Raw genomic sequence first — 26188 nt, forward strand, 5'->3', positions numbered from 1 at the left:
TTTTAAAAACATGTTTGGTATGAAATTGAATTTTATCATCTCCCTTCTCATCAATGTCATCATAGCATCTAGTCTCTCAGCCAAAACAAAAAACGATCGATACCCAAAAACCATTCATGAATGATGGAAGCAGCAAAAATCAGAGAAATTCATCCCCCCTTCTCTTCCTCCTAGATCGGAGTAACAGAAACAAAAAACAAACTGCAACAACGGCGATGTTGATCACTTTCACTGGAGCAAAATTGAAGGTTCTGTTGTTGAGATCTTCATAGACGATAACAAACTGCTTTTTCTTTGTCAAGGTTTTCAAGGCCCATTGGGAGCAGAAGAGAGATATGGAGGAGATGAAAGAACATGAGAGGCAGAGAGAAAACGATGGCAAAAACGTAGGTCGGCAGAGAGTTGGTGTAAGAAAAAAAAAATGCAAAAACGACATTTTATTGTTTTTAGAAAATGGTTTTTTTGAGTTTTTTTTGGATATTTATTTTAAAAAATGGGTTGCCAAACACAGTTTTTCAATTTAAAAAAGAATTAGTATTTTTAAAAACAAAAAATTGTTTTTAAATCAGATACCAAACGGGCCTTAGTTTCAATAATTAGTTTGTTCAACTACTTTATCATTAAGACATAACAAGGAATCTAAACAAATAGGTTTTTCTTTTACTTTTATTTGATTTACATTTAAATCCCGCACACACTGAGAAAATCTCTTAGAATGATATGATTTGGACTCGGTCAACATTTTTCCTTTCAATTTAATGAAGTTCTTGTAATCTACGCCTTGAGCATAAAAGTATATTCATGAGGAAACTACCACTTTGAATAAACTCACATCCCCGAGGCTTTGTCCATAAATAATAAAATAAAAATAAAAAGGTGATTCGCATTTTATTCCCCAAATGCAAATGGAAGACCCAATTTGAGTCCAATCCCCTTATGATTTTTCATGTTTTGGTTGAAATATATGGGGGCATGATTTTTATTTTTATTTTTTCTAATGGAGGAGTCGATCCTTAAGATAGAATTAGCTAATTCATTCAATGAATTATTCAAAATACTTACATAGATACAATAAGTGTTACATTATCATTTTTCACTCACCTAAAATTCCACAAATTCTCAATACATTATAATAACTTTATTTATTTTATCTTAAAAACGAGAAATGTGAATTTAAAACATCTTCAATATTATAGAGATAAATGCATTAAATAACTCTAGTTGAACATAAGTTCAAATATACATAGGTTTAAATTGCTTAAATTTCCTTAACCTTGACCTTGACAAAAGAAAAAAAAAAAAACATTATAAAGAGCATTAGAGTTGAATTCTTTCAAGTTTCCTCTCTCTAAGAAAAGTTTAAAACTATTTTGGACATAATATGAAAAGTACACAACTAAAGGGAGGACTTCATCAAACATATCAATTAGTGGTCAAGGAATTGAAAAGTACTTGCCAAAATATGTTCACACCTCATTTTAAAAGTTTATAAAAGGTATCATTTCGATCCAAACAAAAAAAATACCAATATGATCCGGGTCCGAGATAAGTAGAGAGATAATGTCACAATTATAATCATTTATTTTTTATATCACTCATTATAAAAAAATTTAAGCAAATCGTAAGTCATTTAATTATTTAACTTTATTAAATAATATACAATAAATCCCATTATTACTAAAATTATATATTTATCTAATAACAAGTTAAATAATTAGATAATTTTCAATTCAGTCAATAATTTACACAAATAATCTTTAAAAAGTGATTTATAAAATAACCGATCATGGTAATGCACTAGAATGCACAAGTGAAAAAACACAAAGGAAAAGCTATCTAAAATTCCTCTTTAATTTGATTGCAAAAAAGAAAAAGAAATAAAGTGTATTAACACGTGCAAAAATGTGGTCGGTAAAAAAGAAAAGGGAAAGTAGTCAATTTAGATTTATATTCCTGTTTCTAACATGATTGTCATGTTCATTGGGAAACACAAAGCAAAATCCAAAAATCCAAATCCTAAGGTTATCAAGAGTTCCTCTTTTTCCGTTTTGTTAATAAATTTGATTAGAAAAGAAGCCAAAAGAAGCAAACAGGCACACAGCCCACAATATAAATAGTCGTTCTGTTCACACTCGCGGACACTAATTACAAAACCAGAGCTGAGCGAGTGTTCCTTTTCAATTCTTCTCAGTCTTCCATTGATTTGGTGCTAGGGTTTTGCTGTTTCCTGTGAAGATGGAGGGCGTGGATCATTTGGCGCACGAGAGGAGCAAGGCGCGCTTCGATGTTGACCAGATGAAGGTCGTCTGGGCCGGCTCTCGCCACGCCTTGCAAGTCTCCGATCGAATTGCTCGCCTTGTCGCTAGCGATCCGGTAATTCATTCTCATTTTAGCTGTTTGGTTTCCGAGAAATTGCTCGGAAAAGGTTCCGAATTTCTATTCGACATGGCAGTGTTTGTAGCTTTTAGGCAGCAAACCAAATTTGTTCTCTCTAAATTAACTGTTATACTTTTTTTCACTAACAAAGTTAATAGTTGTATAATAATGAATAAATTTCATTAGTTGTTTGATTGTTGAACATTTCTTATGATTTATTGGGGACGAGTCAAAAATTAGACGCAGAAAGCAATTGGGATTATTTCTTATCTATATGTTTACTAATCTTCTTTGCTGCTGTGGATTTTTTTTATTTTTTATTTTACTGAAACTTTTTTATGTGTTTCATTTTTAGGTCTTTAGAAAGGACAATAGAACTATGCTTAGTAGGAAGGACTTGTTTAAAGACACTCTGAGAAAAGTAGCTCATGCCTGGAAGCGGATCAACGAGCTTCGACTTTCTGGTATGTTGTCTCCACCAGGGAATGGGAGTTCTTATTTTTATAGAATTATTTGTTTTATTTTTGTCTATCGTTTTCCATTCTGGTTGAATAATTCAACTATGCTGCTATTATTGCAGAAGAAGAGGCATCCAAGTTAAGGAGTTATGTCGATCAACCAGCATATACAGATCTTCACTGGGTAAGCTCCAATTCCTTCTCTTTGTGGCATTCTAATTTGCTACATTCCCATATCCTATTTGACAGTATTTATTTACATTGAGAGACGTTGACATGCTTGTGAATTAGATATCACTTACTTTTATAATAACGTCTTCTGCGTCTAACAAATGATTGCCCTCACAATGATAAAGTAACTTTGCTGATCACTTTCTTTAATTAAGGTACTTTATCATAAGAGAAAGCAATTTAGTTTATAATGTAACTTAATATGTGAAGTTCCTCTTCAGGGAATGTTTGTGCCTGCTATTAAAGGATCAGGTACCGAGGAGCAGCAAAAGAAGTGGTTGCCGTTGGCATATAAGATGCAAATAATTGGCTGCTATGCACAGACTGAACTTGGCCATGGCTCCAATGTTCAAGGGCTTGAGACCACAGCAACTTTTGATCCACAGACAGACGAGTTCATTATTCATAGTCCTACACTGACCTCAAGCAAAGTGAGTAAATTTGTTAATGCTATTGTCTTCCTCTAATTTTCTTTTTGTGCAATTTTAGAATCTATGATAACAAGCTTTTGATGTAAAGATGTTCTTAGTTCCATTTTTTATATTATCTAGATATTGTCAAGCATAATGTTGAGTTTTGTTTCTGTTTCTCCTTGATAGAAATATCTAGATTAGGTTCTTATCATTCTTCCTTCATTGTTTTGAGTAGTGGTGGCCTGGTGGTTTGGGAAAAGTTTCCACACATGCTGTTATTTATGCCCGTCTTAATACTGATGGTCAAGACCATGGAGTGCATGGTAACTACTAAGTATACAATTGTTTGCAACTTCTTTCATGAAATGAATGTTATATTGGTTTTAATTATATAAAATTCCTATTTTCAGGTTTCATTGTCCAACTTCGGAGTTTGGATGATCATTTACCTCTTCCAGGGATAACAATTGGTGATATTGGGATGAAATTTGGAAGTGGGGCATACAACTCCATGGACAATGGTGTCCTAAGATTTGATCATGTGCGCATCCCAAGGGAACAAATGTTGATGAGGTATGTACTTTTAACACATTATAATCAATGATATAGGATGGCCTTTCTGATGTTTAAAAGTTTTGACTGCCCATTTTACTTAATTATTCACATAGATAGATAGGATGGCTATTCTGATATGTCTTTCAAATATGCTAGGGTTTCGAAGGTTACAAGAGAAGGAAAATACGTACAATCCAATGTTCCACGGCAGCTACTTTATGGAACTATGGTTTTTGTGCGACAAACAATTGTAGCTGATGCTTCCTGTGCTTTATCACGGGCAGTTTGTATTGCTACTAGGTATAGTGCTGTTCGTCGACAATTTGGCTCACAAAATGGTGGTGTTGAGACACAGGTACAAAAGCCAATTGTCTCATTAAATTTGTTATCCTCTTTCATGAATTTACAGAAGTCATTTCTTTTTGTCCTGAATATGATGTATCTAATGCTTTTGGTTCATGTTTTGCTTTAGGTAATTGACTACAAGACTCAGCAAAATAGACTCTTCCCTTTGCTGGCTTCTGCCTATGCTTTCAGATTTGTTGGTCAGTGGTTGAACTGGCTATATACGGATGTGACCCAAAAATTGCAAGCAAACGACTTTTCTACATTGCCTGAGGCTCATGCATGCACTGCGGGTTTGAAGTCATTGACTACCTCTGCAACTGCTGTACGAGATTATTGCTACCCTCGCCTCACTTTTTTTCCTTCTTTTCCTGGACATTCATTGAGCTTGTGGACTACACAACAAAGATAGCTATTTCCTATCCCATTCACAGAAGTTCACACCCTCTTTTTTTTCAGGATGCCATCGAAGAATGCCGGAAATTATGTGGTGGTCATGGTTATCTATCTAGCAGTGGGCTTCCTGAGTTATTTGCTGTTTATGTCCCAGCATGTACATATGAAGGAGACAATATTGTTCTACTTCTACAGGTCTGTGGATTAAGAAGCCTTGTTCTTACTTGCTTTTGACTAGACCCTTTACCTTGCCCTCTGACTTATACCATGCCTGTTCCACTGTGCTATAAGAGCTGCTTTTGACTTGACCCTTTACCTTTTGCTTTGACTTATTCCATGCCTGTTTCTACTGTCTTAGCAAAATGTGCTTGTAAATTATTTTGTAATTTGCTTTTATTTTTGCATCCTCATTTAGCATTGCTGTGTATTAAGATGAACCAGGGCTCCTATATTTCATAGTTGAAAGTTGGTGGTTATTGGATGGAATTTGCTTTGTATTCATTCAGCATCAGATCCAACATACTGCTGTCAGTATTTAATTATGTGTGCTGAACTCTTTCTGAAAATTTTCTTTTAGGTTGCAAGGTTTCTCATGAAGACTGTTTCTCAGTTGCCATCTGGTAAAAAGCCTATTGGAACAACTACGTATATGGGGCGTGCAGAACATTTGATCCAATGTCGTTGTAGTGTTCAAAAAGGTTGACTATTTATTTATTCTATAAGCTTTCATTACATCTTTCAATTTGTCAAACACAAGGTTGCTAAATTATACAGAGTCTAAAAGGCAATTTGTGCTTGACTAATATGCATATGTACTTATATTGGTTTGGTATACCTTTCGAATACCTTGTAGAGTTCAACTACATGCTTAAGTTGTTTACCTTGTATTTTCAATGGCATGCAGCTGAGGATTGGTTGAAGCCTAGTGTAATACTGGAGGCATTTGAAGCAAGGGCTACTAGAATGTCTGTCGCATGTGCTCAAGACCTTAGCAAGTTTGCAAATCCAGAAGAGGGTTTGTGTTTTTTTGCCTCTTGTCTGAATTTGTTTGTTTTTTTTTTTTTTTCTCATTTACCTCTACTTTATTTAATGAGTAGCATAAGTATTTTCGGAAAATTTTAGGTACAGGACGCCAATTAAACCCCATCTCGCTATCCAGGATATAAATTTCACTTTGTGTCAACTAAGGACTATAACTTTCATTTTGTGTCAAGTAAGGAACTTTTGCCAACGGTGTTACATTACTGTCTAAAAATGGTCACGTGCGTGTCACGTAACCACTTTTTAGGGACAGAATTGTCAATTTGCCCCAATTGCCCTCCACCTCCAAAATAGTTTTAAAAAATAAGAAAAAACAAACTAAAAGGAAAAAAATATATATATATTCATAAACCCCTCCCCACACCCACCCACCTGACCCCTCCCCTCCCCCTCTCCGGCCACGATCTCGTCCCTCCCCGCATCGGCAACCCCCTACCTTTTAGCATCCATCTCTTTCTCCCCCCTCTTTTTTTTTTCTCTCTCTCCCCCCCCCCCCTTTTTCTCTGTCACATTTTTTCTCTCTATGCAACTCTCTTTTTCTCATCGGCCAGGGCTCCTTGGGAAGATCCGACCACTGCACGACCTTCCCTCTCTCCATCTTGACTTGCACAATCGGCGAAATGATTAACAACGAATAAAGGTTGCTATTTTGTACTTTTAGTGGCCCCACCAATAAAGCCCTATGTTTTGTACTTTGTAGCTTTTTTTTTTTGTTGGATTTTCAATCCAACCTTTGATTATATAAAACTTTTTATTTGAATTTATGCTTCAATTTGATAATTAGAGAAGATACCATTTCGAATTGTTTGGGAAGATAATTAAAATATGGGTTCTTTGATTATATTGCAATTTTCCCTATTGATATCACACTTTTGTTTGGGAGGCCAGTGAAGCCGCCGGCACCCTTTGGGTCCAGCACCAGTAGAGAGAGAAAGAGAGTTGCAGAGAGAGAAAGGGAGGGGGAGAGGAAAGAGAAGGAGAGAGGAAAAGAGAGGGAGAGGGAGAGGGAGAGAGAAGTAGAAGTTTGCAGGCAGGGGGTGCTGCCCGTTGGCCGGAGATGGGGAGGGAGGTGGGTGGGGGTGGGCTTGTCGGGGTTGGTGGGTGGGGAGGGTCGGGGGTGAGGTCTGAATGTCTGATCTTACTTTTATTTCTTTCTCTTTTTCTTTTTCTATCAAACTTTCTTTTTTCCTTTTAGCTTCATTCTTTATAATTTTTTGTTTTTGTTTGTCAAGTGCTTTATAATTTTTTGTTATAATTTAAGTGCTTGATAATTTTATTAGTTTAATTAGTTTAATTTTTATAATTATTTTTTAAGAAAAGAGACAATTTTGTCCCTAAAAATTGTCATGTGCATGTCACGTGACCAATTTTTAACAGAATTTGTAACGCAACTGACGGAGAATCCTTACTTGATACAAAATCAAAGTTGGAATCCTCAATTGATACAAAGTGAAATTCATATCCTGAATAGTGACATGGGGTATAATCGGAATCCTCTAGCTAAATTTTTCCTAAGTATTTTTCACCATTATCTTAAGGGAATACTTGACACAGATAGTAGAATTGTTTTCTAATCTTTGTGACACCTCATTTGGTTAATATCATTTTGCTCTAAATTTGTATTTAAACATCAACTTTTCACTTTACTTAAGTTCCATGGTCATTCATATTTCATATTTCATATCTCATATATTCTTGCTATGTCATTATGATATGTTTGTTAATTTTGATGTGTTTCCACTTCTTCAGGCTTTGCGGAACTCTCGCCTAATTTAGTTGAGGCAGCAGTTGCTCATTGCCAATTAATTGTTGTTTCCAAGTAAGCTTCTTCCTTTCTATAAATGTCATTTGAAAAAGGTTTTGACTTCACACAATTCTTTGGGTTTGAACTCCTCCCTGTGGTACCTTTCTATAATGTCATTTGAAAAAGTTTTTGATTTTTACTGTGCTCACTAATTCAAGTGAAATGGCAGTAGGACTGTATGATGATGGTAGTCATGAAGTAATTTTTCGAAGGATGTAGAGGGAACTACTGGAAGGAAATTAAATTCTTGATGACCTATTGTTGGATTTTCCACTTTGTTAATCTTAACAAGAAGCTTCTCTTTCATGATAGGTTCATTGAGAAAGTGCAACAAGACATACCTGGGAAGGGAGTGAAAGAACAGCTGGAGATCCTCTGCAACGTATATGCTTTATTCCTTGTTCACAATTATCTCGGTGATTTCCTCTCCACTGGCAGCATCACAGCCAAGCAAGCTTCACTTGCCAATGATCAACTTAGATCTCTATATTCCCAGGTTTGCCCCTTACGGCTTTCCTTTAAGTTCTACTTGTTCATTCTTTAAAGGCTGCTGTCATCTGATTAATCTATATCTTTAACTTATGCTAGCTCCGTCCCAATGCCATTGCCCTTGTTGATGCATTTAATTACACTGATCACTACCTTGGTTCGGTTCTTGGCCGCTATGATGGTAATGTGTACCCAAAACTCTATGAGGAGGCATGGAAGGATCCTCTCAATGACACAGTTGTGCCCGATGGCTATCGCGAATACGTCCAGCCTTTGCTGAAGAACCAACTCCGAAACGCAAGACTATGATTGTGATTTTGTTGCCAATAAAGCTAGCAACAACTACTTGCTGTCCACAATGAATTCTGATTTTAATGTAACGGAGGCTTTTCATACATAATTAGAATGTCAACTTCTAGATTATGGCAAACAGCGGGTTTGTTTTCTTTATTGTTATGGATGAATATGGTTAACATGAGTGTCAATAAAAGCTATTCAGCAAGTTTGGTCAATCATTCTTTTTCCACCTTGGGCTGCATTTGTAGAACACATTAGTGAATGTAGGCCCATGGGTTATAATTGGCCGGCCCATGGGCCTATAATTAGTGGGCCTGTGGGCCAAGGGTCATGAGTTCGTCCGACCCTCCTATTCAAGGAGTGGGGGTCCCTGCCCAGCACATTGTGGCTAATTGGGCTGGACTAGCTAACACCCAACTAACCCATTGGACCATAAGCCTTTTGATGACACCCACTGCGAGAAAGTCTTGGGTGGGGCTGGAATGCCACTCACCTAATGAGACTTCCTTTAATTTTTTGACACCTGTTATATTTTTATCCAGCTAGACAACAGACCTTGCCTTCCTCTCTCCCCTCTCTCTCTCTCTCTCTTCATCAACACCACCACCCAACACAACCCAGCACACCCCTACCACCCGCCGCCGGCCTTGCTTCCCCTTCTCTCTCCTCTCCCCTCTTTTTTTCCTCTTGCTTTCTCTCTTTGCTCACTCACTCTCTCCGATCTAGGTGGGGGCTGGCTGAGATGGGGCTGGGCGGGGAGGGGATGGGCCTGGGTTTAAATAGTTTCAATCATCTATTAAACTCCCTTTGGAAGATGCCATTGACCCAACTCTGTTTTTCAATATTTTTGTGGAGGGTGGTGGGGGTGTGCTGCCGTGCTAGGTCTGGGTTGTGTTAGGGTGTGTTGGCCTGGCCTGTTAGGTGGTGGTGTTGAAGAGAATGAGAGAGAGAGAGAGAGAGAGAGACTTGTCCAGCTGGACAAAATCATGACAGATGTTAAAAAATGAAAGGGAGTCTCATTAGGTGAGTGGCATTCCAGCCCCACCGAAGACTCTCTCCACCGACTGCCCCCTAATCTCTTCAAGTGATGTTCCCTCTCTCCTATTGTCCCTGTCTTTTCAAATTATGAAGGATGGTCCATCCCTAAGATACACCCCTTGGCCAACCCAATAATGGCTGCAATCGCATTCACACGGCAGCTAGCTGTCTTAATTGTGGACCATCTCAACAACTAATTGGCATTTCCAAAATAAAAATCTAACAAGTACCAGTTCCAAACTACATTCTCATGGACCAACCTGCCATAAACTCACCCTCCCAAACCTCCAATTTTGTTTCACAATTCTATTTCACACGTGCCAAAATTGACTTTGAGTCTTTGAGTATGCTTTCAGTGGGAGGCCTCCATTGAGAACCCTATAGTTCAGGTTCATTTTGCTCATTGTGACATGATGGGCATCAAAGCTTACTGAAGACATGTTCATGTTCATTAAACAAATGGTAATAAACTTGCATTCATCTTCAGGAAGTAATCACAATTTCCTAATTATAAGATAAAAAATATACACATTTTATGTTACTATAATATCTCAAAAGTAATTTGCCTTTTCTTCATGATCTTATCAGGATGCTCAGATCCCATCCACCATATATGGCTAATTTCAGGTAATTATATTGTATTAGTTCATGTATGAATATATAAGAGATGTAAGGAAATGCTATTCTTTCTTACATATCAGATGGAAATGTTATATTATCAGTTGGCCGGGTTACTAATAGGGACTATTGATGAAATTATAATTATATCTGAATGTAAAGTTTTAAAAGAAAATTTTAGTAAAAAGACTCCAACTATACCCATATTTTTAATTGAGGATCTTGTTTTCACTTTGATTAAATTAAGGACTATAATTAAATGTTAGTCCCAATCAAAGATTTTCGATATGAAGAATTGACAATTAGAAAGGAATTTAATTGATGTATATTGTCTATCCATCATTTTTAAGGTAATAGACATTGTAAATATAGAAATGCCCCTCAATCCCCTAGTTTCTTGTCAACCAAAACATTATTTTGACAGAATTATATTAATTGAAGGAATTAATGGCTAATTGACAATAATAACTTTTCTATTATTGAGCTCCGTTTCAACATTGTCTTACAGAAACCCCAGCTTTGCTATCTGGCTTGTACTACAAATTAAGCATGGTACTTAAAACCAGGAAGAGCTCTGCAACCAATTATTAAGCATGGTTGAGCAAATTAAAACCATATGTACTAAAAGTTTGAAAGGAATAATAAGCAGAAGAAAATTTTAAAAAGGTGTTCAAGTTTCTATTATGAGGAAAAGAATAAGGCATTGTTGGCCTTATGAACATCACAAGACATGTCTGTGACAAAGACATGCAGATTTGATGCCTCCATGCTTATGACCAATCACAATCACATGCATATCAAGGACACTAGCTATTTTAATCTTCTGTACTCTTTATTTTGCATTCTTTGTTTTTTTAGATGAGAGAATAAATAGTTTTAACTGTAAGTAACAACATTAATTAGTTTAAGGGATCTAACTTTAATTGGTCTGTCTAATTTAGATTCCTTACCCAAATTAGAGTGATAGACACTATTATAATCTTCAATTAATCTAATGTATTTTACTAGTCTGAGGGAAACAATATTGTTAGAATCACTGAATTTGTTAGTCACCATTTTTTTATTAAAAAATGGTATGATAAAATTTTATTTATTCAAATATAAATTTATTTTGAATTTCCTTTATTTCTAACAAGATATCGGTATATATGTATACCTATTGATAAATTAATTATTTAACGAACAAACTTAATGAATAAATTTGGCGGCACAACCTAGCATTATTGTGAAATACCTTGAGTGACTTCATGCATATAATATATATATATATATATGAATATTAGTGTACAAATAGTGTATGTGATTCATGAGTATGCCTTTACTAGTGGGTTTTTTTAAAAGTTCATTAATATATAGGTATTGGCATCTAATTTTATTAACCAAAATCACCTAAAGCCTCATTCTTCCTTTGCGGACCACCTACCACAAACTCATTCTTCATTTGCGGACACCACACCGCCACTAGATCCCAAAATACCATGCAGACACCACACCACCACCACTAGATCCCAAAATACAATCCGAAAATAGACATAACAAAAACATAACATGCAGACATCTTCCAAAATACCAGCATCAACGCATCACCAAAAAACGGAAACTGAAACTGCAAATCCGCAACTCCAATAAACTGCAGTTTAAGTTCATTTTCAGTTCCAGAAAGTACAGTTTCTGCAGTTTCAGTTCATTTGCAGTTCCAGAAACTGCAGTTTTTGCAGTTTCAGAAACTAAACTAAACAAAAAAAATCAAGAACCTACTACTGATAAAGAAGCTGCAGTTTCAGTTTATTTGCAGTTAGTAACTGCAACTCCAATAAACTGCAGTTTAAGTTCATTTGTAGTTCCAGAAAGTACAGTTTCTGCAGTTTCTTTTCAGTTCATTTGCAGTTTCAGAAACTGCAGTTTTTGCAGTTTCAGAAACTGAACTAAACAAAAAAAATCAAGAACCTACTACTGATAAAGAAGCTGCAGTTTCAGTTCATTTGCAGTTCCAGAAATTACAGTTTCTGCAGTTTCAGTTCACTTGCAATTCCAGAAACTGAACTAAACAAAAAAAATCAAGAACCTACTACTGGTAAGGAAGGCACAAGAGTGGAGTTGGCTTCCCCAATAACTTTCTAGGCGTTGTTATAGTGAGGAACTTGGCTTGTTCTTTGGCAACGTTGTGACAAGGCCGAGATCAGAGTCAACATCGGGGCTCCGATCGGGTCTGGGGGTTGCTGGGTGTTCCGAGCTCACAGAGATGAAGAGGGAAGAGAGAGGAACTCAAGGGTGGTTCTCTCGTCGCCATCCATGGCCAGATGCACACGCACGCTGTCAAGGAAAGTTGCAGCTAGGAAAAGCAAGAGAGAACAGAGAGAGAAAACGTAAAACTAACATTCTAACCAATCTAGCTGGCAAGCGCATCACATGTTGCCTGAAGTGGAGTCACATGCTCAATTACCTGATTCTTAATAGACTAACCTAATTCTTTCATTATATAAATAATGGTAGTAGAGATTACAAACAATAACTAATTTATATTTCTTAATTCTTTATTTCATCTTTCGGTGGATGATTCATAAGTTTTTTGGACGAATTTAATTAGTAACGTCCCATAATTATTTTGAAATAAGAATGTTATTGATTGACAATTACAAAATACAGTTTTCTTAAGTATAAGACTCGATCGATTAATTTTGTAACGAGTGTTTGAAACTTTGAATGATGTGTAGTTAATTATTTACATCAAATAATAATGTTCTTGACTCACAATTACACTAGTAATCAGATTTATGTTTTTTTTAATTATAATTTTGAAGTTTAGAAGAGATTGTTTAATATTGACTTTTGATTTGATTTTTTTTTTTTCAAAGGTTTTGATGATTTGCTGTTTGATATGAATACGATGATTTTTGGATTTCGTTTTTAATTTATTTTGAAGGCTTACTAATAAATTTTGGTTTGTCTTATTTGTACACAGTTTACTGGAGGCCATAGATTTGATACTTGAAGGTGCACAGAACCTTGTGATACCACTTGAAAGCCGGAGGACCACAAACTCGAGAAAGAAGCTCCTCCACAATCGCTCCTTCAACTCCACCCTCCACAACAACCGTGAATACTGCTGGCTCACCCAAGAATATTATTCGCTACCTCCTCAAGCACATAGGGATCTTCAGCCCCAGCTGCATGTGTTTATAGTAATTAATTCTTTTTTAAAAGAATATGCCTTAACTAGTTACTAGCTACCAGCAAGCACACATGGAGCAGTGGATATTTCCTTGATCCATTTGCAACACAAAAATTCTAATAACACCATGAGATAGTGCTTAGCATTAATATGTACGTCTAACAAGTTGGTAAGAAAAGCTAAAGATATATAAAAAATTAATAAACTACATTAAAAAAAAAAAAAAGTTGGCATATGTGATGCTATTAATTACTTAGTTTAAGGGATATATATAGGGACAATGTGGGTGTTTGTACAGATTAATTAGAATGTACCTAGATTAGAGGCTCCACTTAAAGACCCTAAACAATCACTAATTCTTCGTATCAGCCAAACAAGGTCATTTTGAATAAGACTGACAAAAAAAAAAAAAAGAAGACTTTGACCAAGAATAAGACTAAAAGTGGGGCTGCAGCCTGCAGTCCATTTACATTAATTAATTTGGGTATAAATCATGTGGTCATATATAGGTTTTTAATGTGAAACTGCAGATACCCTATGTGTCTGTCATAAGACCCCCTATGTATCAATTAAGAAAAAGAAATTTAATAGAAAAAAAGGACATTGGTCCCAAAACATAGGACATATAAATAATAAATAGAAGATGGACCACTTGCATATTGTAGATTCCCCAAGACAATAAGGCAATAATAGCATCAATATATATGGAATTTGGATAAACAAATAAATTAAAGAAGAATTTGGTTACTCCCATAACGAATAAGAAACTTTTGTTTCATATGATGGTCTAAGAACACATGAATGCTTGAATATATTTGGAAACCACAAACTCGATCGATTAACCATTTCACTCTTTGAAAGCAATTTGAGCCACTTTTTCTTGTTTTTCAATTTTTGGGTTTTTTTTTTTTCTTCTTTTTTAAAAGTTTGGCTTGACTGATTAATGTTTTTGTTCGTATTAGAATCAGATCGATGATGTGTCATTTATAGAAGGTGGTGGAAAAAACTAAAAAGGTGCCTTGTGCTTGATGAACATCTTTTATTCGAATTCGCATAATGGTACGAGATCGAGGTACTATTATAATACAGGTCGATGGGACAAAAATAGTCCCTTCACCCTTGGAAGACCAAAGTCACAATTGCTTGAACCCCATGGCTTATATTTTGTCAACATATATATGCATGCATGTTTCGTCTTCTATATTAACTAACTGTATACATCTATGTAAATAATGTTTTGAGCAAATAACCATTTGAGTCTCTATAGTCCAACATTTATTTTAATGAATTATTTATCTTTACATTTTTTGAGATTTATTGTCTTTTCACATATATCTTTTGAAATTTTAAAAATTACACATACACCCTTGAAGTTTCAAAACTGTTGCATATAATTTCTGCAAGAGAAAATAATAAATAAAAAAATATATATTTGTATTGAGATTGGACCTTACACCTTGAGTAATCTTATTAAGTTATTTCACCCCTTTAGCATGTCTTTTTGCATACTTTCTCATTATTTTTCATCTCATTGTAGGAGTTATGTGCAACAATTTTAAAAGATTAAGGGGTGCATGTGTAATTTTTGAAACCCTAAGAGATGCATGTGAAAAACCGATAAACTTCAGGGTGTATAAATATAAATAACTCTTATTTTAATTTGGTCTATGTAGTCTTAAGTTCTTAATTAAGTCTTTGTTAATATTTGACGGTAAATTGTTCCTTTTATTAATATAGTAGTGCAACTATTCGAATGTTTTGATCATTTTGTTCTTAAAATTGCAATTGCTAATGTTGCACGCGATTTTTTTATATAAAAATTCTGTCTAAAATTTGGAATAAACCTTAATTCTAAAATTGATTAGAACAAAATCTAAATTACTGGACTTGATTGAAAAAATAGAATTGCGGGACCAAATTGAAATTATGGATGAACTACAGAGACTAAAATGATCATATGCTCAATTTTTTTTTTGTCATACATTGTAAATGTTATATATATTAATTGACAACTAGAAGTCTATAACTATTAATCACGTAATTAAGATGGTGTCTGAATGTCTAATTTAATTGACAGTTTGAGACCTCCAGGGAAGTAGCAAACACTATATATGTCAAACTGTCAAAGTCAGAATGCTATGCCAGATGGGATTACCATTCCATCTGACACATATATTTGCCCATCTCATTTATTTAATAAATGAAACTCATACCAACTATTGTATTTAGGGCCCAAATAAATATCAAATACATAAAATAATATCTGTTCTACGGTTCTACCCATTTGTCATATCCATTAAAATTACAAATTTTTTAGGAAGTGAATTTTCATAATAAAATGTCATATAGGTTAACAAAGTACACATTTGACCTATAAATTTGCTACCTCCTCTAAAGATAATCTAACATCTCAAATTGTGTCATTACAAAAAAAAAAAAAAAAAAAAGTAGGCTATATATAGAGTAATATCAATCATGTTCTCCTAAATAGACAAATTTTGAGCAACTACAATAACTTATTGTACTAAATTAGTACAGTAGTTTTTTTTTTTTGGTCCATATTGTACTAAATAGTTAGATGAATTACAACAAATCAATGGGTTATTCATTTTGGAGATTATACGTACATTCAATCCAACCTATAATTATATCCACTGTTGCTCAAAATTTGTCACTTAAAAAACCATTTCTGAAAATAATATTATCTTATTAGTTATTTAGCATGTTTTTCATAATGTAAATCTGAATCTTACTTCACACAAGAGAATATACATATAGACGCACAAGTGTGGAAATAGTCATTACTTCAGTACTATAAACAGTGTTGGTAGCTGAGACAGTACAACTAGCATAGTCTTGCTACTCTGTATAATGTGTCTTTTTCTCAATTTTCTCACTGCCCAAACAAGTGTGAGGGCAACGGTCTTATTATATGTCTTAGTATTAATTTAACGTAGCCCCACATGGTTACCTTGACCAGCTCACGTACAACGCCATGTGACAATGTCTTGGTACCTCTTGTTAAGTACCAAGTAAATTAATAACTTGATCAAATTTTAGGTCACATTCATTACATTTTTTCTTTTGGTCATGCACATTCATTAGCTTTTGATGGGCCAATGTGCTTTGTTTCCTTGCTTAAGGTCCTAAACTAGACATTAAAACTCAATGATTAATATAGAAAAAACATTTATATGAGAAATTCTTAAATAGGGCTACCTCATTACGTATATGTTACGATTATCCAATGTTACGCGTTATGTATATTATTTACTTTAAAAACATTTAAAAATATACACACATATCAGTATATCATTCGAGGTTGTAAACACGTGACACGACTACCCTACTAAAGAATCTCTTCATATATACTAAAAAATTGGTTTCAATCACCTATTTGATTTTGGAGTTAAGATTCTCTGTTAATTTTTTGTGTGATGATCATCAGAATTTAAGACATTGTAATTACATGAAAGCTGCAGATGGCATAACATCTCAAAATACCAACCAACAAACAACCTCGAACCAGCTTCCATGTGAAATTCATAGCTTGAAAAAAACAAACATCTGAGGGTAGTTAATTAGCTAGCAGCTTGCAGTAAGCAAATATTTTTTGGGGCCCCCACCAATCCTCAATTATATTATATAAAAAGGCTTATTTATTATTTCACCTCTTGAAATAACTTCAAATATCACTTTACTCGCTAAGGTTTATTTTTGTATTATATTAATCCATAAAATTAATTTTTGTGTATCACTTTACTCACTTCTTATTTTTATAAATTTTAAAAATTAATTAAAAATAGCTCTGGACTCTGAAAAATTAATACGGACTCGTCTTGACTAGTACTAATTTACTATGGGGTCAAATTAACAATTTTCTATCCGAGTATTTCAAGAAAAATAAAATACTCTAAACTCTTTGGAAATTCGTAGAATAATTTCTCGAACTCCAAAAAATACAAGATTTGCACCGTTGGTCTTCTAAACAATAACACTACATTTCTTATGAACGCTTGCTACCCAAAAGATCTCTCGGTCTTAGAGAAAAATAAATTTTCCTTTATAAAATAAATTCTAGAAAAATTCTAGAATTTCCGTAAAATCTCGAAAGAATTCTCTAAACAGGTTTTTGGTAATTTCTAAAATATTTTTCAGAATTCATCCAAGACTTTACGAAAGTTTTAGAATTTTTATATAAATAAATTTGAGACTTCCCAAATTTTTTGGAAACTCTCAAAGGAAAAATTGGTAATTTGACCCCATAGTAAATTAGAACTAGTGAAGATGAGTCCGTAGGAATTTTCCGTGTATTTTTATGAGTCTGAAGTTATTTTTAATTAATTTTTAAAGTTTGTAAAAATTGAAAGTGGGTAAAATAATACACAAAAATTAATTTTATAGAGTAATGTGATACAAAATAAACCTTAGGAGGTAAAGTGAGAATTGAAGTTATTTTAGGAACAAACTAGTAAATAAGCTTATATAAAAATTGCACATGCTGATATGCCTCATATATTCCCAAATTTGATGCCCAATTAAAATAAGCACATGAAAAATTGCACTAATCAATCCCCATTAAGAAATCTTTAATAAGACAATTAGGAGAGGCCAAGATACATGCAGCTGTAAAAGATGATGCCATACCACACAGGCAGTCAGGCACACATCATTCAAACATCAACATGGGGGCAGCAAAATGACCAATATTGTTGTAGACTTGTAACCTTTTTTGCTTTGGTCCACTGCTTTAATATATAATATATCTTTAAAAAAAATATTCTTACGTCAAATAATTTACATGTTATATTATCATATTTCTGATTTGAACCACACATTCATGTATTAATTAAATTCTTATTTAAAATATGTAGTTTAAATTAATAGTCTTCAACATAATACGTCACTAATTCATTAAAGTTTTTGTACGTACATGTAATTCAAATTAATAATTTAATATGACAAGATAACGTGCAAGATATCTAATAAGAAAACATAACCCCACTCTTTTTTTAAATGTGAAAGAAGCATAAGAAGGAGTGAACCAGCAGAGCCCTGTTATAAGCTCAGTCCACCACACCTTCTGCTACCCCCAAAAACCCACATGGCAGAAGAAGAATGCAATATAGAGTGGGAAGCTCAAACCACAACCTCTTCCTCTTACTCAACCACCTCCGCCACCACCACCACCACTACCACCTCCACATCATCCTCCTCTTCACCTCCATCTCAAACAACAAGAACAACTACCTCAGCTGCAGAATCTGATCATCAAGCACAAAAAATCTACAAGAGAAATCAACAAGAACTTGAACAAAAGGGTGATATTGGAATTACCAAAAAGAAAGTGAAAAATGGGAATAGTAATAATGATGCCAACCATCCAACGTTCCGGGGAGTCCGAATGCGCCAATGGGGCAAATGGGTATCCGAAATCCGCGAACCGAGAAAGAAATCAAGGATTTGGCTCGGAACATTCCCAACCCCCGAAATGGCGGCTCGAGCTCACGACGTCGCGGCTCTCACAATCAAAGGCGGCTCGGCTTACCTCAACTTCCCCGAGTTGGCTCACGCGCTGCCTCGTCCGGCCAGCGCGTCGCCAAAGGACATCCAAGCGGCTGCCGCTAAAGCAGCAGCTCTCAGTTACCCTAGCTGCACCAGCCATGAAGCCGAAACCGAAGCCGAGCTGAGCCAAGCCGGACAAGACTCGTCGGCCAACAACTACGACGACACGTTTTTCGACCTCCCTGATCTTCTTCTAGACGTTGATCATCATCATCATCATGAGTTTTATTTCTCTGTGACGGCGGCGCAGTGGCAACTGGCTGGAGCCGAGCCGGTGGATCAAGAACCGTTCTTATTGGAGTGATCGAGCTAATAATAACCAATGGAAAGTAAGATGGTAATTGAAGAATTAAGTTGCATAAGTTGATAGATAAGCAGCTTTTGGTTAAAGTACTTGTTAATATATGTTGCTGCTTTTGCTTTTGCTGCAGCTCCAAATCAAGAAGTTCGATCAGTTTTGAATGTCTTTACAGACTGCAGCCGGTTTGGTTGAATTGGAATGTGATGCCAAAAAGTTGAGCTTCAAATCATGTTTGGCCATTCCTGATTCCTGCACACTTCCATGTGTTATTTATTAATTACTGCCAACGTAATGTAAATATATTTGAGGTAAATAATAAAGTATTCCCATGTCTACCTACGAGTATGGGCTATAAGAAAAATCCATTGATTTCCTTTTTTCTTTTTCTTTTTTTGTTGAAATGATTGATGCATTTGACTCTAGTGGTAAATCTGGATTCTCATTATAAATTTATAATTAAAGCTTCAAAGAAATATATATACATTTTATATATTATACAAAAAGGTTCAAGTGTGGGCATGGAAAATAGTAAAAAGTGCAAACATTTATTTTTTGATTGCAAGTTCAGTGATCTGAATTGTTAAGTCAATAAACTATTGGTTCAGTGATATTTCTTTTTCATTTTTTTTTTAAAAACTTCAAGTTTAAATCTCTTTCCTTCACATATAAAAAGATTATCGAAGCAAATTGAAATGAATTATTTAAAATTTAGTTAATGATGTATAAACTATAGAATATATGAAAGCCTCCTCTCTCTCTCCTACTAATATATGTACTAGTAATATATACTACTCAAGTTTAAAGCCGATAGAGTGTACTGTACATATATGGAATAATATTTATTATTTAAAACAACTCAAAGTCTATGAATAATAATATTGCTGAATTAATTACATTCATTACTATCATTTCTGGTCAAATCGACAGTGTTTTCGTCTTAAAGCGATTGAAGACCAACTTTTAATCTCACCTTAAATGTGAGTTCAATAGTAATAAATAGCCAAGGCAGATACGAAAAATAAATTAATCGTGGACCACATGCATGAGAAATTGCTTTCGAATTTGATATTGACCAATGTAAGATATCAAATAAAAAGTATAATAAATTTAGGACTATGATTATGTCTAAATTATAGGCATCCAATTATTGGTTAATAAAAGGCATATATTCAAAGACTCTTATTAGACTGCATCAAAGGAAAGCTCTCTGGCATATTCGCACCATTATGAATGACATTAAGGTTTTTCATTTACTGCATTTGAAGTTATCATAAAATTATAGAAGTAAACCGGGCATATATAGAAGAACAGTTGACAATTTGTACTATTGTTTCTTAACAAAGATGAAAGATATAATGTCCACTTGAAAATGATTAGTGCGATGGTGATGGGAGCATCCTATGTTGCAATTTACTTGCAAATTGGGTCAAGTACTAAAGACAAAATTTGTTTTTCATTATAATTCACTATTGATTTTCCCAAACAAACCTGAAAAGCGTAACGCGCATATATAGCAAAACTAAATATCACTTTGTTTTTTTGTTTTGAAAATGAAATACAATAATTAATACTTCCCCACCCGGGCCTCTACCCCGACCTAGAGTATGTAGGTTGGAAAAAATTGTATAATTAAATGTGACAGAATTTCATTCATTTATATTCAAATTAACCTTGAATTCATTTATAATAAGTAAAAACTTGCATTTTGAGTTCGAGTCTCCAATTTGACCCTTGGAGCCAGGTAGTAACAAAGGTAAAATTTCTTGTGAATCCCTCAGGCCCGGCGTGGATTGGCTGCCTTTAACCGACCCAAGGAATTAGTCTGGTACGTGAAAGCTGGCCCAGAACACCCTTGGTTATCAAAAAAAAAAAACTTGCATTTAGGATTATTCAATTAATATCAAGTGTTTACGGAATTTCATATATGTCTATATCGGTCGTTTTCTATTATTATCCTCTAATTTTTTATTACTTTGATGTTTATATGAGTACGTATAAAGGTTATCAATTTAAATTTAAGTATATTTTGATGGTCATTTATTTTCAACAATATAGTAGGAGTAAGGTACGCGTATATTATTGAGCCATCAATTGTAAATTTAGTGAATAAATTCGGTGATTATATATAGCATTGTAATTTGTAAATTAGTATATCATGTAGACAAAGAGGCCCCCACCTAAATCAAGAAGTGTTCACAAGGAAAAAATAATGGTCTGCATAAAGTTCAAAACAAAAGTACGTACCCGAATGGAATAGAGGAAAACTTTCCTAATTTACCATATAAAAAAGTTACAAACAAAAAAAGAAGTAGGGGAAGAAGAAACCCACTTTTTCTAATTAATTTCCTTCTTTAGAGTTGGAACCAATTGCAAGGACTGCTTTTGATCTTAATGATTAAGATACTTGTATGCTTTTCATGCATCTATAACTCCACTTTATATTTCAATTTCTTCAATCAGTCAGAGAGATTCCTTGCTATATAATCTAAATCAGTATGAGAACTATAAAGTCTACAAACCATATTCTCAAAAAAAAAAAAAAAAAAAAATCTACAAAACCATATATATATGCATCATGCATGGGGCCCACAATGGACTCTAAAGACTGGGGTAGGGACGATCAATTGTATTTATCTCCATAATTATCAATTGTGTGTTTTATTGACAACTTTTACTTTATTAGCATTGTATTGTGTATACACGCAATAGAAGAATATTGCACCAATGATCATTATGTTCCATATCCCATAGTCAATGTTGAAAGCGAACAGAACCTTTTTGTCCTCAAGTTTTCAACACTACATTATAATAAAAATAATAATAATTTGCGTTGAAATGGAGTCTTACAATTCCACATCATTTGACCACTTAATAAAATTTGATTAAGAGATTAGCTGGCTCTATTTGTTCCTTCTTTTTTTTCGAGTTTTTGTTCAAAAACGTCGCTTTAAGGTTGGAATTTTATAGTGGCCAAAAAAAAAAAAAAAAAGGTTGGAATTTTATAGATTTTTATTAGAAATGCAATCAAATGAAAGTTTAAAAACGACCTAAGAATGTCCCTAGGCCCTACCTACTGGGCCTAAGTATGTCCCTAGCTAGTAATCTAATTAAAGACATATCTAAGAACTTCTGTAGGACTAGTGCTAAAGGAAGAAACTCTCAAACTCCAATGGTCCTTTTGATAAGTACTAGACGTCTAGACCCACACGCAAGCCTTGTGTGTGCCAAAGTTCTGTGTGGAAGAGAAAAGTGGGAATGGGAATAAGAGCTAGCTAGGAGCCTAGGAAAAGTTAGAAATTCTTTCTTTTTTTTTGGTCGAAAGTTAGAAATTCATTATAGATTAATACCACCCTACAACGTACCACTAATTAACTTATCATAAAATGGGTTAGAATTTATGGAGTTAATAGATGTAAGTCGCAAAAGAGAATTAATTAATAAATAGGGCTAATTACAAAATAACCCTTCCAGGTTTATTGTCATTTTCAATTCCCCAACCCAACCCAACCCAACCCAACCCCCCAAATAAGGTTTTAGTTTTTTCAATGTGATACATATAGTTTTCAATTTAAGTCAATGTGCAAACTGAAAAAAAAAAAAAAACAAAAACAAAATAAAAAATGAGAGCTTCTCCAAACAAATCTCAGCACCTGTTTTAAGAATAAAACAAATCCAAGCACAAATCTCTACACCAAAACCTTTGAAAATGTTCTCAAAACAAGCCATTTTCATATCTTCCCTCATAATCCTCTAGTACTTTTAAACTATGGCTTCCAATTCCCAATCTTCCTCACAATGTGTTGTCGGGGGAGCTAGAGAGAAAGAAAGATGGTGCAGAGGGGAGAAGCGTCGTTAACGGGGGAGGGGCGAGTCACCGGCGGTGGTAGGGAGGGGGATGCGACAAGGCTGGGGAGGGTAGGGGGATGACGGGGGAGCAAAGAGAGAGAGCCGGAGAGAAAAAGAGATGGGGCTAGGAAATGTGGGGGTAATTGAGTTATTTTTTATTTTTTTAGTTTTTTTCTTTTTTCAGTTTGCATATTGACTTAAATTGAAAACTACATATACATGTTTACACCCAATTTTGGTTTTGGGCCGAGACCACTACCAAGCCCATCCTCTTATTAATAAAGCCCAATGGATGCCGCCCAAGTTTTTTTTTTTTATGCAAGCAATCCCAAGAGTCAAAATCCAAGTCGAGAAGATTCATCAAAAGAAGTCCAGCCCCGCCGAGAGTCCTTGAGAGACTAGGATTCAGTAACTTGGGTGGAAAGAAAGGAGAAATAAAGAAGGAAATAGAAATCCAAAGTCAAGTAGGAAAGGGTCTCTTAACCCTAGGGAGATCGATCACTATATAAAGCAAGGCATTAGAAAGAAAAGCTCTCTCCAACACATCAAACACTACTCAATACAAATTTCAAATCAAACATCTTGTTTCTTTCAAGTTCTTCAAGCTCTCAAGCAAATTGTTCTCCTTGTTTTAGCTCTACTAGGATCTCATTGTTCTTAGTAATGATTTCTAATTTTCTTTTGACTTAATCCTAGTTTTCATATCTTTTCACTATAAGATTTGTTATTAGAACTACAATTGTCACTCGTTTCCAAAATAATCAGATTGTCCATACTTTTTACATTAAAGTTCATAATTTTTCGTTGCATCCAGTCACTCAAGCACTCATTCATCGCATCTTTACTTTCGAGTACACTATCATCGTCACACCAAGTAATTAAAAGTCCTTGAGGATCAAGGCGATTGAGCCAAGGCGGGATTTTGTTCCTTTCTCGCCGAACAATTGTTTGGTTAGGAAGTCAGTTTCACAGCGCAGTACATCAATTAATTCAGTTATAAATTTTGTCCACGGCTTCTCAGTCGAAAGACAATGGCATGCCCGCATATTCATTTAATGGACTACCAGTGTTTTAATCAATTTTCTCGACAATCTCTGCCGTGATTTTTGAGAGTAACAATACCATATTAAAAAAATTGAAATCTTATGGAGAAAATTAAAAATGACACTAAACCTGAGAGGGGTATTTTATAATTAGCCTTAATAAATATGTATGGAAATTCTTATCTACATCTACCGCACTGCACTAAACTCTAATAGAAGTCACATCAAATTTATCATACAACAATCCTCTGTTTATTTTACTTTATAGGACTGAATCTATGACCTTCTACAACTAAGGCTTTGATGCTAAATTAATTACTAAATCTCGATACTAACAAATGAACCAACAAGTCAACAACATAATGTATATCGATCAATCTTTCATAAATAATGTTAAGTTTGTAACATTAAGGACTGATCAGTGTTGGTATGCAACTGCTTTTACGGTACTGAATTGTCATACAAGGCTATACAATTATTACATGTAGTTTCACATCATTACAATCATTGTCTGTGTGCGTGCCTAGCTATTTTTAGAATTTTTTTTTGTCAATAGCTATTTTTAGAATTAGTTGTAAAATATTACTGATACTTTTCACACGTGATTCATGGATATAATAATTTAGAAGCATTCTCACTGAGAGGGAGAGAAGGGGGGGTAACTTTAACTTCATGTGGGTTGAGTTGGCCGATGGTGATTGACAAAGTTAGTTGGAAGAGAGCAAGGACAAATTGATAAAGTACTCTAATGATGATCGTATATTTCTATATATATATACAAAAATGTTCTAAAACTAACTTGTTAGTAAGTTAATACAAACTAACTACCATGTTGGGCCCACTGTACAATGTAATCTTAAAATTTGAACTATCTATTTTTTAGGCCCTATTTCAAACATCATTCCTGTAAAAAAATTTCAAAATCGAAAGTCATTTAGTCAACTATTTCTATACTTTTATTGAAAACACTGATCGTCTATTTATTTGATATAAATTAGATGACTACATAATCTCCGATTTAGTTAATTTTTTGCAATAATGATCTTTGAAGTATGACCTAAATAATTGACGGTTCGGATTATGAGATTAATTATGTGGTGGTCCAAAAGCATGGTTAGCTTCGTATTAATTTATTAACCAGTTAGTTTTATATATATATATATATTATGTATTCAAGAATATCAAGTTGCATGTTGCATAATTAATCATTATATAACTATATAAGTGACTATATGTGGAACAAATTGGAATATTAAAGATATTTAATTGGATTTGGTGGAACAAAATTGGTAATCGTATATAATGATCAACTATGTTCTAGGGGTTTAGTAGAGATCCAATTCCAAATGAGTAAGGACACGTACTAATCAAGTTGGGTAATGCCCTTTTATCAGTATGTTTCACTATACAATTCCTAAGAAAAAAAATGATAATATTGCTTCAATAGGTTATATTCTTCTTCTCAAAGAAAAGGAAAAAGTGCAGAAAATAAAAGGGAAATAGCTCATTCCGAAAAGAAGGGAAAGGGGTTGTGAAGACAAATAAAGTAAAAAAGCCAAACTTGGAAGACAAGATAGAATATCCTTAAAAAAAATGTTGAAGGAAACTTGATAAAATGTTTATTTAATCAAATATATACTATTTTATGTAAAAAAAATCAGGTGCATAATAAGTTGGGATTTTTTTTTTTTTTAATTTAGTTTAGAAAATAGAAGGACAGACCAATCCACCCAAAAAAAATCGATGACAGGCCGGCCACTTTAATGAACCCACCGAGTGATACGGAACCTATCAAGCGTTCAGTGAACAATATTAAGCGCTCAACATTGTTCACTAAGTGCTCAGCAATTGCTACTGTGCAACAGTGGCTATTTGAAACTACATAAAAATAATAATTATAAATATATCTTATGTCTTTTCTTATACAAACATGTCAAAAACTAATAAACCAACATAAAACACAAAATTCAAACTTATGGAGTCACCATTCACCCACGTTATAACGTAAAAAAAATTGTTACTAATTGCCACTATTCAACAGTGGCAATCTGCCCAATTAAAAAAGAACAAGCCAAGCGGCAAGCGCTTGACACAAAAAACACGGAACCTGTTATAACGTGAGTTTATTTGTCAAAAAATGTATTTATTTGTCATTGCAACCTTTTAAGTAAGTTTATTTATCATTATTAAAGGCTATAAA

The 26188-nt window shown here is 34.2% G+C and overlaps 2 protein-coding genes across 3 annotated transcripts; both read left to right on the forward strand.

The window, feature by feature from the left end:
* The first annotated feature begins 2012 nt into the window (after positions 1–2012).
* On the forward strand, positions 2013–8620 carry ACX1 (acyl-CoA oxidase 1). Its single transcript, XM_086257395.1, has 14 exons — positions 2013–2373; positions 2732–2840; positions 2957–3018; positions 3287–3496; positions 3714–3801; positions 3889–4051; positions 4190–4388; positions 4506–4703; positions 4838–4969; positions 5352–5472; positions 5679–5789; positions 7565–7634; positions 7932–8115; positions 8208–8620. Exons 1-14 carry the CDS (start codon positions 2236–2238, stop codon positions 8415–8417), a joined length of 1995 nt encoding a protein of 664 aa, XP_086113521.1. The 5' UTR covers positions 2013–2235; the 3' UTR covers positions 8418–8620.
* A 9637-nt stretch (positions 8621–18257) lies between these two features.
* Positions 18258–19480, forward strand: LOC147273744 (Integrase-type DNA-binding superfamily protein). Of its 2 annotated transcripts, none has more exons than XM_086256060.1 (2): positions 18258–19135; positions 19230–19480. In XM_086256060.1, exon 1 carries the CDS (start codon positions 18338–18340, stop codon positions 19100–19102), a length of 765 nt encoding a protein of 254 aa, XP_086112186.1. In that variant the 5' UTR covers positions 18258–18337; the 3' UTR covers positions 19103–19135; positions 19230–19480. The 2 variants fall into 2 exon arrangements, with proteins under 2 accessions (XP_086112186.1, XP_086112185.1); XM_086256059.1 differs by having other exon boundaries at positions 18258–19127; positions 19230–19478.
* The last annotated feature ends 6708 nt before the right edge of the window (positions 19481–26188 follow it).

Source organism: Dryas octopetala, chromosome 9 (genome assembly GCF_963921425.1).
Source record: "Dryas octopetala chromosome 9, drDryOcto1.1, whole genome shotgun sequence".
Classification (NCBI taxonomy): domain Eukaryota; kingdom Viridiplantae; phylum Streptophyta; class Magnoliopsida; order Rosales; family Rosaceae; genus Dryas; species Dryas octopetala.